The following is a 15,548-nucleotide window of genomic DNA, read 5'->3' on the forward strand; positions in this document are numbered from 1 at the left end:
ACACACGCCGCTACGGTATATTAATAAAACATAGCTGCTTACTGTTCTTTTTAGCATCTTCAACAGCTTGGACCTTAAATCCTACTGAATAGCTCTTAATCTTCTTCCCTTTATGCGATTTCAAATTATTGAAATCAGCCTCCTCCATTTTGAAAATGATGACAGGTGAAGTGTCACTCGTGACGTGACGAGTTTGACCCGGCGGAAATTCTAGGCATATGCTAATTATTTGGCGAAACGAGTTTGACTCGGGGTTCATCCTGAGCCGGCGGTAATGCTAAGCACGCGCTAAATAGTTTGCGAAACAAGTTTGACCCGGCAATAATTCTAGGCAGGCGCATACTATATACCCGTGAACTGATTTTGATTGAATGTGTGGACTGCAAGAATGATGCCTTCTCAGTTCTCACTCTCACAATTTGAGTGTCTAGAAATGCAGTAAATTAATATAATCCATTATTAATAATGTAAACAAGTTATCTTTTGAAGGTGTAGTCAGTAATCTGATTACTTCTTCCCAGTTTAACTGTGGTGACACTATCTAAATGAAAGTAAAACAGATGTCATCTTTCTTGGCCAACATGTTGACTGTGCTCATGCTTCTTTTATGACAGACATGTCTCTAAAGATGAATGTGAAACTCACAGTAAATATTGTCCACCAGCAGGGGGAGCTCATCACTAGTACTACTGCGTGGAGGCTGGCATGTGGTACATTATTTCCTGTGTGTGTATGACTTATTCAGAGGGAGAACAGCACACTTTCATGTATGGCGTCTACCATTAAGGATTGCAGGAATGACTTTTAGGATGTTTTTATATGAATAAGGTGGATTGGACGTTGGCCTGGGAAGGCATTCCCCTGAAGGTCTTCTTCATGTGTCAGCTGGAAGTACCCTGACTGCTGTGAGGGGAAACTGATGAGATTGTGAGATCATATGTTGGTGCAGGACAATGTCTCATGTGACTGAGTAAAGCTGGACTTTTCTGAAGAATGTTTGTTTTCTCCTGTCCCGCAGACATCGATGAAGAACATCTTCCTCATGAGCAGGAGGAGGAACCACAGTCCCCCCACATACACGAGGAAGAAAAGGTACCACAGTCCCAACACATCAAAGAAGGAGGAGAGGAGTCGAAGCCCACCCACATTAAAGAGGAAGACGAGACGCCACAGACCCATAATGTTAAACTGACCCTTCACATTAAAGGGCAAGCGGAGGACCCACTGATCTTACACATCAAAAAGGAAGAGGATGATCCACTGACCCCTCACTTTAAGTAGCAAGAGAACCCACTGAACCCTCACATTAAAGAGGAAGAGGAGGACCAAGAGGCGCCGCACATTAGAGAGGAAGAGGAGGAAGAGGGCATCAGTCAGCCTAAATGGTTGGAGGAGTTCCCAGTGACTGGTGTCCCTGTGAAGAGTGAAGATGATGAGGTGAAAGGTGAAAGTGAGGAGAGGGGAGGGGGGGAGCCTCCAAGCAGCAGCTCAACACAACACATGACAACAGAAGCTGATGGAGACCACTGTGGAGGATCACAAGCAGACAAGCTCTTAGCTCCACTATCAGATAGTGAGGACACAACGTCACACTCTCCTGACACTGATGATGAAGACTCTAAAGATGATAAGACATGTCACACTGACAACATTCACTTCACATGTTCTCACTGTCACAAAACCTTTAAATACTATAGTCTTCTGAAAAGACACATGAGAACACACACTGGAGAAAAACCTTTTTCTTGTTCACTCTGTAGTAAAGGTTTTACACAAAGTATCCATTTGAAAAGACACATGAGAACACACACTGGTGAAAAACATTTTTCCTGTTTAATCTGTGGTAAAGGTTTTACAGAAAGTCAGAGTTTGAAAGTACACATGAGAACACACACTGGTGAAAAACCTTTTGTCTGTTCAATCTGTGGTAAAGGTTTTACCAGCAGTCAATGTTTGAAAAGACACACAATAACACACACTGGTGAAAAACCTTTTCCCTGTTCAATTTGTGGTAAAAGTTTTAGAGAAAGTCGCAATTTGAAAGTACACACGAGAACACACGCTGGTGAAAAACCTTTTCCCTGTTCAATTTGTGGTAAAAGTTTTATAGAAAGTCAGAATTTGAAAAGACACATGAGAAGACACACTGGTGAAAAACCGTTTTCCTGTTCAACCTGTGGTAAAGGTTTTACACAAAGTCACGATGTGAAAGTACACATGAGAACACACACTGGTGAAAAACCTGTTTCTTGTTCAACCTGTGGTAAAGGTTTTACTGCAAGTCAGAATATGAAAAGACACATGAGAACACACACTGGTGAAAAATCACATACCTGTTCAATCTGCAACAGAAGCTTTGGTGACCGATCAACCCTTGTAAGACACATGAGAAGACACCCTGGAGAGAAAGTGTTGAGTTGCAGTGTGTGTGGTGAAAGATTGTCTTCTAAGTAGCAGTGTAAGAAACACAAGTGTGCTGGTGAGAACAGCAGCAGCAAATGAAACTGCAGGATTTGAAATAAACTGTCCAGACTTTCATTTTGACTTTCTAACAACATCAGCACATATAACATGTGTGACATTGTTGTTTGTCTAACAATATTTTTTATATGATTCTACATTTATAGATTAGATATTTTATATTAGTGCTTTTTTCAGTCAAGCACATGCATTAATATGCAATATTGTGTACTTTTATTAAAAAATGGACAGAACAATTTAAGTAAAAAGGTGGGAGTAAACAGTATGGGAAATATTTTACATGCAATAAACATTTTATGTGTGTGTGTATATATATCTATATATGTATTCTGTATAGTCAACATATAATTTTAGACTTATTCATATGAAATATGAAAGTATTACATATTTGTACTTGTAATTGTTAATAATCCCATAGATTATCACCTTTATATGATATACATATGTACTGGTTCACATCTGAAACATCTTCTGGACCACTTCAGGGAGCATATTATTATTTACTTTATACATCATTTGAACAATACAATTTTAAAATGTGTGACTTTTTGAATCATCTGTTGGGTCTCTTTAATCTATTTTATTCATTATATTTTTTACTCTGTATTATGATGATTGTGTTGTGATTGTTATATATGTATGTCCCCAGACCTTTATGCAATATAAAAGTGAGAGAAAATGGCATATTTATTTGTGGAAGGATGGCTAAGTTTTTACATTTGTGGATATATTAAATAAATCAAGTATTGTGTTTTAAATATTTTTTAGGTTTTTTGTTTTATTTTAACATCCCCAAAACATCAATATCAGTCAAAGTTTGGAGTGTCAGACAAAAACCAATATTGTACATCATCCCACTTTGCATACATTCATAAAATAAACTGTTTATTTTGTTTCCCTATCACAAAAACGAACAAGTGTTGTCTTCAATTGCAAAAGAACATTGTAAAAATAATTTCAAGTGGTTAATTCCGTTTTTTTTTTTCTTAAATTAACTCCTTTGCCTTAGGAAGCATGCAAACTTTCAAGTTATGAGTATTTTTTGTTCCAGAGAAAATACAGTAAAACAGAAATAGTAAATAATTTAAAAAGATAATATGCAGCAAGTAGAATATTTTTAAAGAAAAAGCCTTTATCAATTTTGTAATATTTTTTTATTCGCAGGTCGTACATAATAAAATCTTCAAATATTAAAATATTTTTTATCAGTCAATAAGTGCATCAGTGACCAAATGCCTTTTTCAAACCATTGCTGTACAAAGATGGATTTGTTTCTCATTTTAATATAAGAACAATTCCATAGTGGAGTATTGTGTGTGATGAAGTTGTGTTTGTAAATTAGTTTCCAGTACAACAACACTTGCTGGTAGGGATGGGTACTGTTCACTTCTAATTCCATGTTTTATGTGTTATATATGTCAATATATTGTGTGTTTGTATTTTGCCAACATGGTAGAATCACATGATAGGCAGGTTGTATCATGTTTTTCTGTCACCTGTCATGGCACACACACTGTCTGCTGTGGGAACACCAAGAGGCTCCACTGTGAGCCAAGCAGGACACGCCCCCATGCTCGTTGCGCAGACCGCGCCCACGCGCCGACACAGCAGGTGGCAATCTACCAACGACACACCTGGGACTAATGAGAGGCGACAGAATAAAGAGCTTCGTCGCTGACTGCTTCTCGTGGGAACGTAGCCCTGGTTACAGTAAGTTCTCGCGTCTCTGGCTCCCCTCTTGTGCTTTCTCTCTTGTCTGTTGTTGCCTTCCTTGTGCCTGGCCCTGATTTTGTCCTTTTGTCTTCTCCTGTTCCCACAGCCTTCGTGCCTCAGTCGTTGCCTTGCACTTCTACCCGGATTCTGATTGCCTCCCTTGATTCTCGACCCCACACCCGGATTTGGACCTCGGACGCTTCTCTCCTGCCCCACGGACCTTGCTTGGATCACGAACCCTTTGGGATCTTCCTCTCTGGACTTGGACGCTGCCACAACCAACACACACCTTCAACAAACCCACGGTAATTCACATTGTGTTAAAGGGGAACATTATCACAATTTCAAAAGGGTTAACAACAATAAAAATCAGTTCTCAGTGGCTTGTTTTTTTCAAAATTTTACCGGTCCCGGAATATCCCTAAAAAAAAGCTTCAAAGTGCCTTTTTTTCGCTCCTTGCCTTGACACTGTTCATTTTCCTGTGACGTCATACAGTGCTGCCAATACAAACAAACCATGACGAATATCACAGCAAGATATAGCGACATTAGCTTGGATTCAGACTCTGATTTCAGCGGCTTACGCGATTCAACAGATTACGCATGTATTGAAACAGATGGTTGGAGTATAAAAGTATTGAGATAAAAACTGAAGCTATTGAGCGAATAGCTATTGACACTACTCATAACCATAGCATGGCCGAATAGCTGCGTTAGCATTGCCGGTAAAATGTGCGGACCAAACTATCAGGACTTTCCCATCTTGTGACACTCGAGCAACTTAAATCCGTCAATTGGTAAGTGTTTTTTTCGCATTAAATGTGGGTGGAAGGAAACGTAATATTGTTGCAAATGCATCTGCAGATTATCCATACATCTCTGTGCCATGTCTGATTTAGCACCGCCGGTAAATAGCATGTTAGCATTGATTAGCATTGATTAGCATAGCATGTTAGCATCGATTAGCTGGCAGTCACGCTGCGACCAAATATGTCTGATTAGCACATAAGTAAACAACATCAACAAAACTCACCTTTGTGATTTCGTTGACTTTATCTTTGCAAATGCATCTGCAGGTTATCCATACATCTCTGTGCCATGTCTCCCTTAGCATCGCCGGTAAAATGTGCAGACACTCCGGCACATTCAATGGGGGTCTGGCAGCAGATTTCTTGCCACTTTCGCATCTTCGGGCCAGTGGTGCAACTTGAATCCCTCCCTGTTAGTGTTGTTACACCCTCCAACAACACACCGACGAGGTATGATGTCTCCAAGGTTCCAAAAAATTGTCAAAAAAACGGAAAATAACAGAGCTGAGACCCAATGTTTGCAATGTGTTGAAAATTAAAATGGCGGCTTTATTACCTCGGCGATGTTAAGTTCACCACAGAGCGACGTCCCACCTCAGTAGAAGCATTTAAGTCTCACCTTAAAACTCATTTGTATACTCTAGCCTTTAAATAGACTCCCTTTTTAGACCAGTTGATCTGCTGTTTCTTTTATTTTTCTTCTATGTCCCACTCTCCCCTGTGGAGGGAGTCCGGTCCGATCCGGTGGCCATGTACTGCTTGCCTGTGTATCGGCTGGGGACATCTCTGCGCTGCTGATCCGCCTCCGCTTGGGATGGTTTCCTGCTGGCTCCGCTGTGAACGGGACTCTCGCTGCTCTGTTGGATCCGCTTTGGACTGGACTCTCGCGACTGTGTTGTATCCATTGTGGATTGAACTTTCACTGTATCATGTTAGACCCGCTCGACATCCATTGCTTTCCTCCTCTCTAAGGTTCTCATAGTCATCATTGTCACCGACGTCCCACTGGATCATTATTGTCACCGATGTCCCACTGGGTGTGAGTTTTCCTTGCCCTTATGTGGGCCTACCGAGGATGTCGTGGTGGTTTGTGCAGCCCTTTGAGACACTAGTGATTTAGGGCTATATAAGTAAACATTGATTGATTGATTGATAAACAGAAAGGCGTTTAATTGGCCAAAATTCACCCATTTAGAGTTCGGAAACCGGTTAAAAAAATGTATGGTCTTTTTTTTCTGCACCATCAAGGTATATATTGACACTTACATAAGTCTGGTGATAATGTTCCCCTTTAATTTCCACACATAGTCTAACATCCACACACATAGTTGCATACACACTCCACGTATTCATTAAAGACTCAATAAACCCATTGAGCTATACCTCCTGTTATTGTGCGGTCTCCTTCCCCCTTGTCGATACATAACATCACCTTGAGGAAATGGCATAAAGAGGAAGATGACAATATAATGTCACTTGGACAATGATGTACAGAACAGAGGAGATTTAGTTCATTTTTATTTTTGCTTTTAGGTGAATATTTTTTTTTTATTATTTCACAAAACTTCTCCATTACCCAGCTCTGGATTTCTGGTAGCTGGTTAAAAAGAGATGGAAGTGGATATATGGAGGGGATGTATGAGGAAGGTATGGAGGTGGATAGGAACAGAGGGGAGAGAGGAAAGAAGCGGAGAGGAGGTCATGAAGGAAAGTAGCGCACTAAAAGAGTAGAAAGGTGGGAAAAGATGATGGTGGATAATTGCAAGATTATATATGAATTGAAGTCAGATGAAGACATGAAGGATATTAGTTTGATGACACTGGTTAAGGGTTGAAAGAAGGACATTGGAGAGGTGGAGATGGCCACGTGTTACGATTCATTTGTTGTTTGCTTTTGTGTATTTTCTTATGTTTGGACTCCGCCGATCCCATTGTTTGAGCACTTCCTTGTTTGTTTTTGTCACCATGGCTACTTCATTCGCTCCACCTGCTCTTACTTTCGGACGCACACCTGCTTTTGATTGTTGTGTTAGTATTTAAGTCCGCCTGCTACCTGATTTCATTCTGGACGTTTTGCTTGCTCAATGCAACAGTTAGGTTGTTTCCTCCCGAGCCTTTTGTTTGTTCCTCGCTAAGTTTTAGCTTAGCCTCTGCGCGCTCGGCTCGCGCTGCTTTGGACTTTGAACTCAACCCTTGCTAACATTAGCATTTTATTTCCCATGCTTTGGCGCACCTTTATTTTACCCTTTTGTCCTGTGTTATTTTGGATTTCTATATTAGAACCAGTTCCTACCTTCATCCTGCTTGCTCCGGGTCCTTTGGCATCAAGAGGTGGCCCTCCTCCCACATCCACGATGCGACCACACCGTAACAGAGGGTGTGTGAAGTGTAAATAGTGACAGGTTGTAGAACATGTTTAAATGCAATGTGAATACTAAACACCTGAAAAGCTCTAGAAAGGCCAGTGCAGTCTCTAAACGTTTTGACTCGAGGGCCACAATTGGATAATATATATATATATATATATATATATATATATATATATATATATATATATATATATATATATATATATATAATATTCCACAGAACTCAGCAAGTACATTTGGAACCTCAAAGACAATAATGTTGAATATTCAATAACATGGCAAACTCTTGCATCCAGCACACCTTACAACAGTGGTAATAAAAGATGCAACCTATGCTTAAAAGAGACACTGTTTATTATACATCACCCAGACCCGTCATCACTCAACAAGCACAGTGAAATCATCTCAGCATGCCGTCACAGACGGAAACACCTCCTAGGTAACACATGAGCCAATCACCACACCCTACGCCTGCCTGTACCCACCCACTCTGTGCCCTATATAAACCATTGTATGTGAATGCTTCCATTAAAATCTCCTGATGATTGAGGGAACCCCTCATGAAACAGTTCTGTAGAGATGAAGTAGTCTTGTGATTTTTCCCACACCTACATATTGCGCTCTACCACGGTATCGAGCACTATTCTCTGGATAATCCAATCAAGATATATATATATATATATATATATATATATATATATATATGTCCCCACCTTCTACCATTCTAGTCACGTCCGTTGTGTCCTTAAGCAAGACACTTCACCCTTGCTCCTGATGGATCCTGGTTAGCGCCTTGCATGGCAGCTCCTGCCATCAGTGTGTGAATGTGTGTGTGAATGGAGAAATACTATCAAAGCGCTTTGGGCTCCTTAAAAAGAGGTAGAAAAGTGCTATACAAGTACAAACATTTACCATTTATATATATATATATATATAAATCCCATACATGTGTATATTCATGTATATATACACATATATTGATATACTATACATAATATTAACGGGACGGTGTGGCGTTTCCAGTGAGGGTTGGACTTTGTCACCCATTCTGTTCAAAACTTTCATGGACATAATTTCTAGGCGCAGTCAAGGTGTTGAGGGTATCTGGTTTGGTGGCTGCTGGATTCGGTCTCTGTTTTTTGCAGATGATGTGGTCCCGATGGCTTCATCTGGCCAGGATCTTCAGCTCTCACTGGATCGGTTCACAGCCGAGTGTGAAGCGACTGGGATGGGAATCAGCACCTCCAAATCCGAGTCCATTGTTATCATTCGGAAGAGGGTGGAGTGCCATCTCCAGGTTGGGGAGGAGACCCTGCTCCCAAGTGGAGGAGTTCAAGTACCTCGGAGTCTTGTTCACGGTGTGGCGTCTTCAGTAATGCGGACGTGGTGAAGAAGGAGCTGAACCGGAAGGCAAAGCTCTCAATTTACTGGTCGATCTACGTTCCCATCCTCACCTATAGTCATGAGCTTTGGGTTAGGACCAAAAGGACAAGATCACGGGTAAAAGTGGTCAAAATGAGTTTCCCCCGCCGGGTGGTGGGTCTCTCCCTTAGAGATAGGGTGAGAAGCTCTGCCATCCGGGAGGAGCTCAAAGTAAAGCCGCTGCTCCTCCACATGGAGAGGAGCCAGATGAGGTGGTTCGGGCATCTGCTCAGGATGCCACCCGAAGGTCTCTCTATGGAGGTGTTTTGGGCACATCAAACCGGTACACTTTAAATAAAATAAAAAGTTGAGAAAACACACATTTTCAAGGTAACTTGATGCAACAAGATTTTTGCGTTTTACTATTGTTGACTTAACTAGTTGAGATAAGAGTTATGTCAACTCAGATCTTCTTGTTCACCAAATTATTATATTTACGTCGGACCAACAATAAAGTTCATTCTTCAATTCCATATATTATTACCTTCAACTAACTCATATATTCTTGTTGAACTTTGACTACTGTTCTTGACTTAACTAAGATTTCAAAGTTTAGATAAGAGTTTTACCAACTCGATCTTGTTCACCAAATTATTATATTCACGTCGGACCAACAATAAATTTCATGCTTCAATTCCATGTATTTTCACCTTCAACTAACTCGGAAATTCTTGTTACTTCAGTTAGTAAAATTCCTTTACAAGTCAAGTAACATTTATGTAGCGATGATTTTTTTTTTAAATGCTGAATGAATATATAAAATAAAGAGCAGACATCAAAATATATCCAAAACCTTGTTTATTTCTCATTTAGAAACATGTTTAACATAAGGGTTCAATTGGGTGTGTCAGAGACCTTGACACTTTCCCAGCTATTTTCTTTAAAGTGAATAAACCAGCTAAGAAAGTTAAAAGCTAAGAAATAAATGCTTTTACAGCAGCCAGGCAATATAATTGTGTAATGATTTGATGATAGAATTATCATCATAGATAGAGAAAATGTGTTTAGTAAATTAGAAGAGTTGACAAACTTGATCAGCTGACAGTGAATATGCACCTCTTGTCAACTTCACTTAAATATAAAGAAAAAGATATATCTACATTTAAGTGAGATTCACAAAATACCAATATGCTACATAACAAATGGCAGTACCGAGTTCTGGCGGGTTATGTGGCATAATGGCGTTTTGTGAATCTCACTCAATTTTAAATACATTTTGAAAAAAAAATTTTTTCAAAAAATGGTTTATCTCACTTAATTGTAAATACATTTTGAAAATAAATATAATTGTTTTCCGTGTGGCCTTGCATGTTTTAAATCACTGGCCGTGAAGTTTTATATGAGCACCAACCACAACGCACTCGAACAGGCAGAAAACATAGGTTGGCTTCCACATTAAGAGTCACAGCAAAAGCTTTGTTTTCAGAGACCTTGTCCGCTGAGAGCACTGAGAGCCCATCCATCCATCCATTTTCTACCACTTATTCCCTTTTGGAGTCACGGGGGGCGCTGGCGCCTATCTCAGCTACAATCGGGCGCCAGGCAGGGTACACTCTGGACAAGTCGCCACCTCATCGCAGGGCCGCACTGAGAGCCAAGCTGGAAAAAGATAGACTGAATTGCTTCAAAGGTGTACGTCATCTCCTTTGGATAATCAATGTTGATGGCATACAGTAGGCCAAAGAGGTATGCAAAGGCGGTACCGAGGTCTGGCAGGTCATGTAGCACCATGGAACCTTCCAACACAACAGCCCAGTCCCGTAAGTTGGGTGATACAGCAGGATCATCTTCTTCAAGGATTGTAAGGATGCCAACAGACACGCCTCTGAGCACTCTTTCTTCAGGGTCACTTTCCTGAGGGTAAGTAACACATGCATGATTGAGTGTTAGGTCCAACAAAAGGATGTAATTAGGGCCCCACTTGTGTGGATCTTCTGGGAACAATTACAATTTTACAATGTTCAAAAAAATGGAAAAAACCCTTAAATTACTTTCAAATGAATTGAAGGTAGAACATTAACCATTAAATATTTAAAAAAAATTGGGGCAGGAACTTTTCTTTATGGTTAAATGCTTTGGCTAAAGAATATGACATTTGGGCTTTCAAAAACAAATCTGGGCACAAAATGAAATCTACACAAAGTGTATTATGCATAAAATCTTTGTCATCAGCTATGAGATCCTACTCCATTCATCCATCCATTTTGTACCGCTTATTCCCTATGGAGTCTCGGGGGTTGCTGGTGCCTATCTCAGCTACAATCAGATCCTACTCAAAATGTTAAAATAGTAATAGTTGTTTAGCTTGTTGCTCCACTCTCTGGTTCAAGGCAAGGCAACAGAAATCATTCATTTTAACTGTTTGTGCATTTTGGAAGGAATAGGCGAAGATTGTTCATCGCAAGTAAGCTTAGCTCAAAAACTAGCAGTCAGTTGTAAGTGTTAGTATGCCGCCGCCGACTGTGAGCCAGGGTGAATTTAGTTTATATTCAACAGACATTCATCAGCAACGTCGTTTTCTCTTCTGCAACTTAAAACTAACAGCATGTCGTCGGAATAGAGTTGTAAAGTTTATCTTCTGACTGTTGGCGAAGGCAGGCTACCAATAGACTACCAGTATTTGAGCTAATCTAACAAGCGATGAGGAAACATTGGCTGATTCTTCTTCAAAAATACATCCACAGTTAAAGGAATGGTTTCTATCGACGGATCTTAAACCAGAGAGCAGGGCAACAAGCTAGAATATGAAAATGTTGAACTATTCCATTGAAGCTACATTAGGCCAAATTACTTTAAATTTTCAAGTAAATGTCCTATTATTATTATTACTTACCAAATGCTGCAGGAAAAACGTATGTGACAAACTCCCAGCCGTCCTCGTGTGGGTTGCTGTGACATTGAACACACGACGCATCGTAGCAGGTTTGATTCCCATTTATTGGTTCAAACAACCTTTCTTCGGGCCAGTCGGGCGCACCCATTTCTAGTGCGCTGGCACCTCTTCCTGGTCGCTCTGCACCCTTTGGTGCTCGCCTGCTGCGTCTGTGGCGGGGACTCGTTGCGGACTGCTCTCTGTCGTCGGGCTCGTGGTCGGGCTGCCGTGGTTTCCTTTCCTTTCCTGTCTTCCCTCTCGCAATCGTGCCCCCTTCGCCTCTCTTAAAGTCTAGGAGCAGATGCGCAGATTGTGAGCAGATGTGTGTCCTACGCACCTGACTCCGATTGCCGTCCTCCTGCCGCTCCGCGTGCGTCACGCCGCATGCCCCGCCTCCTGGCCTTCATCTTGGTCCAGAACGCCTCTGTCCGCCCGCTGTCGGCCCGTCGGCTGCGTCTCTCCACACTTAGTTGTGTCGTCCCAGACAAAAACGGGGAGGCATCTCAGTGCTGTCATCTTTCGGTGAGACACAATGTCTGATGTCTATAGAGTATACAGTGGAAGACATAAGCATGTACATTAGTGAAGCGCCATAGTGGATTTATACAAATGGCAAAATCAAAAGTTGTTTTTAGTAATGACCAGTAGACCGCAAGTCTGACCAGTAGCATGCTCAAGAAAAGGGGAAAAAAAACACTTCAAGCCTTCAGACTAAAGCATTTTCTACTTTTGCAAATTAAAAACAGTTATAATTATCAAATAGCACAAACTAAGAACATATAGCAATGACTGATAAGATCCATTTTACTGACACATGTCCATCACTTACTTGTTCATCAAGCTTATCCAGGAAGTCTTCTATTTGCTGACCAATAGCTTCCTTTCTAGCCCGGTACAGTCTGAGCAGGCGAGGCACATAATTCTCAAGGCACTCATTGAAAGTCTTCAGGAGGTCTTTGCTGGTGATGCCATGACATTTTTCAGATATCTGAAAAACACAATCAGTGGAGCAATGGCATTTAACTTTAATCACAATGTGAGCTTTTGACTTGAGATTTCAGGGCTGATGGTATAGTGGGGTGCTTTATGTTGGAGGAGCATGTAGTGGAGTGGGAGGGCAGGTATAGTGCAGTGTGTCAATAAATGTGTACACTCCTACACCTATTCCATACAGTGCAATGAACACATAAGTACCACAGTTAATAAATAAATGACAGCCATACCTCTTGATTGGAGCTTTCCAATTTGCAATATTTGCACTGCATTCAATCCTCCTCTGAAACACAAGAAACATGAAATGGAAATATTTGGTTTCACTAAAAGCATTTAGCTGCAGACAATTATCCATTTTTTTCCCACCACCTCTATGTTCAACAGATACTTCATACACCTTATATTACATATAAATAATATAGGCTAAACCACACAGACATGCTACACTTACCATACTCAGTATTATATCAGTTACTTTGTCTACATATTCATGGTAAGTACTCAAATACATGTTAACTTTACTCAACAGGTCCTACAGGTAAGTATTAGCAAGTAATATTAGCTATGGAAATACTGTGTTTAGTGTAGAGTCACCCCTTTGAACATAAGTGCAGGTAAGTAATGCATAAACATGAATGACATAAAAGGTGAAAATGACAGTTCAGTAATAGACCATTACTCCACACTGAATAATTGTATTAACGTGTCTTAATACTCTCTTGTTCTCAGTTGATCTGCTTTTCCAGCAGGGCACAGACTTGTGGAAGTGAATTACAGTGAGCCGTTTGGGACGGGAGAACAAAAATAAATAGGCGGTCAATAGTAGAACAACCCGTCGGCTAAAAAAAAAATGGCCTTTTCATGGTCGACTATCTTGAAAATATAGAGAAATAAAGGGCGGCGGTGTTAATTGATACGCCTACGTTACACTCACGTCTCTCTCTCGCCCACCATGAATTGATTAACGTGGACCCAGACTTAAACAAGTTGAAAAACTTATTGGGGTGTTACCATTTAGTGGTCAGTTGTACGGAATATGTACTGTACTGTGCAATCTGTCAATAAAAGTTTCAATCAATCAATCAAAACCGTGTGAATTCCTAGCCAACTAATCACGGCAGCACTAGTACCCACAACACATTTGAACGGGGGCGGAGGGTTGACACCTCTGCTCTAGCCGTAGGCCGGACTGGTAAAATCACAGCACGATAACTTAAAAATAAAGACAACTTCAGACTGTTTTTCATTGTTTGAAAATAAAACAAGTGTAAAAAGTTTTTTTTACATTGACATGCTGTGGTTAATCATTTTGTTTGTTGTTATTTATATTTTCTGAACACATTATGTGATAATGTTCATCAGTCAACTCATTGGTGTCTTTCAAGATAAAACAAATTATATCAAAGTCAAATTACAGGATGTTATTCGTGTAGTTTGCTCATTTTCCTCGACTGATGTACTAACATCATGTGCTTTATTTTGTACATATGTTGCATCATCTACAAAGAATTGCTATTGCAACATCCAGTGGACACATTTAGAACAGCTGTTTCTTTCATTTAAAAATGTCAGGTACATTTTTATACTTTAACTCATCCTGCGGGCCGGATACAATTTGTTAGCGGGCCTTAAGCGGCCCTCGGGCCGGACGTTTGACACCCCTGGGCTAGAGCATTCTGGCGGGATAATAATTAGCTTAGCTCTTCCGTCAATACACACTGCTCATTCAGTATCCCAAAATATTTAGCCGGTTCATCATTCACACAGTTTGTTATGTCCACAATGTCTTAAGCATACATTGCTATAAACACGGATTAGCCTGGTTTGGACCCACACAGAAAGTGATCAGCTTTACATGTAGCAGTCATTGCTAACGGCGACCGCCATCTTGGGCATTGAAGAGGCCACACACACACACGACAGACGCTTAACCACGGTCATGACTTAATGTCGCTGGCAAAATAAACTGAAATAAAAACATAAGTGATGTATATTACACAGGTGTCAATTATAAACAGGGTACCTGTTGTTCACAGTCTCTGCTCCGGTGGCTCTTTCTCTCTCTCTCTCTCTCTCTCTCTCTCTCTCTCTCTCTCTCTATATATATATATATTTATTTATTTATACACTAAACATGTATTTAATATTATACACTAAACGCATTTTTTAAAATTCATATATTAAACAGTTGTTTAATGAATACTTATACACTAAACATGTAAAGGAGGAATTGGAAGTCTGGGACACTAAATAAGGCACACTTGGAAGTAATGAAGTTCTTTGTGTGTGCAGTTGCAGCAGAAGTCCACAGGAGGGCGCACGTCCCCTCTTCATAAGTCTGGTCTCTCTCTCTCTCTCTCTCTCTCTCTCTCTCTCTCTCTCTCTCCCTTTCTCTCTCTCTCTTTCTCTCTCTCTTTCTCTCTCTCTCTCTCTCTCTCTCTCTCTCTCTCTATATATATATATATATATATTTATATGTATTTATTCATACACTAAACATGAATTTAATATGTATACACTAAGCACATTTTTTAAAATTCATATATTAAACAGTTGTTTAATGAATACTTATACACTAAACATGTAAAGGAGGAATTGGAAGTCTGGGACACTAAATAAGGCACACTTGGAAGTAATGAATTTATTTCTGTGTGCAGTTGCAGCAGAAGTCCACAGGAGGGCGCACGTTCCCTCTTAATAAGTCTGGTCCCCCCCCACCACCCCCCTCTCTCTCTCTCTCTCTCTATCTCTGTCTTTCTCTCTCCCTCTCTCTCTCTCTGTCTCTCTCTCTCTCTCTCTATATATATATATATATTGTTTAATTAATATTTATACACTAAACATGTATTTAATATTTATACACTGAAATATTCGTACACTAAACATGCA

The 15,548-nt window shown here is 40.3% G+C and overlaps 1 protein-coding gene across 4 annotated transcripts in view; it reads left to right on the forward strand.

The window, feature by feature from the left end:
* LOC133547110 (zinc finger protein OZF-like) overlaps positions 1–15,548 on the forward strand; it is a 116,176-nt gene that overhangs the window by 15,520 nt on the left and 85,108 nt on the right. For 2 of the 4 annotated variants that reach the window (XM_061892935.1, XM_061892937.1), the window contains exons 2-3: positions 1,019–1,277; positions 1,347–3,297. The exons of 1 other annotated variant lie outside the window; for it this stretch is intronic. In XM_061892935.1, the coding sequence (XP_061748919.1) occupies positions 1,019–1,277; positions 1,347–2,454 (1,367 nt within the window). In that variant the 3' untranslated portion in view covers positions 2,455–3,297. Of the gene's footprint in view, positions 1–1,018; positions 3,298–15,548 lie in introns of those variants that run through there. One more of the 4 variants, XM_061892938.1, reaches the window with a different exon arrangement.

The sequence above is a fragment of the Nerophis ophidion genome, unplaced genomic scaffold, assembly GCF_033978795.1.
Source record: "Nerophis ophidion isolate RoL-2023_Sa unplaced genomic scaffold, RoL_Noph_v1.0 HiC_scaffold_62, whole genome shotgun sequence".
Taxonomy (NCBI): Eukaryota; Metazoa; Chordata; class Actinopteri; order Syngnathiformes; family Syngnathidae; genus Nerophis; species Nerophis ophidion.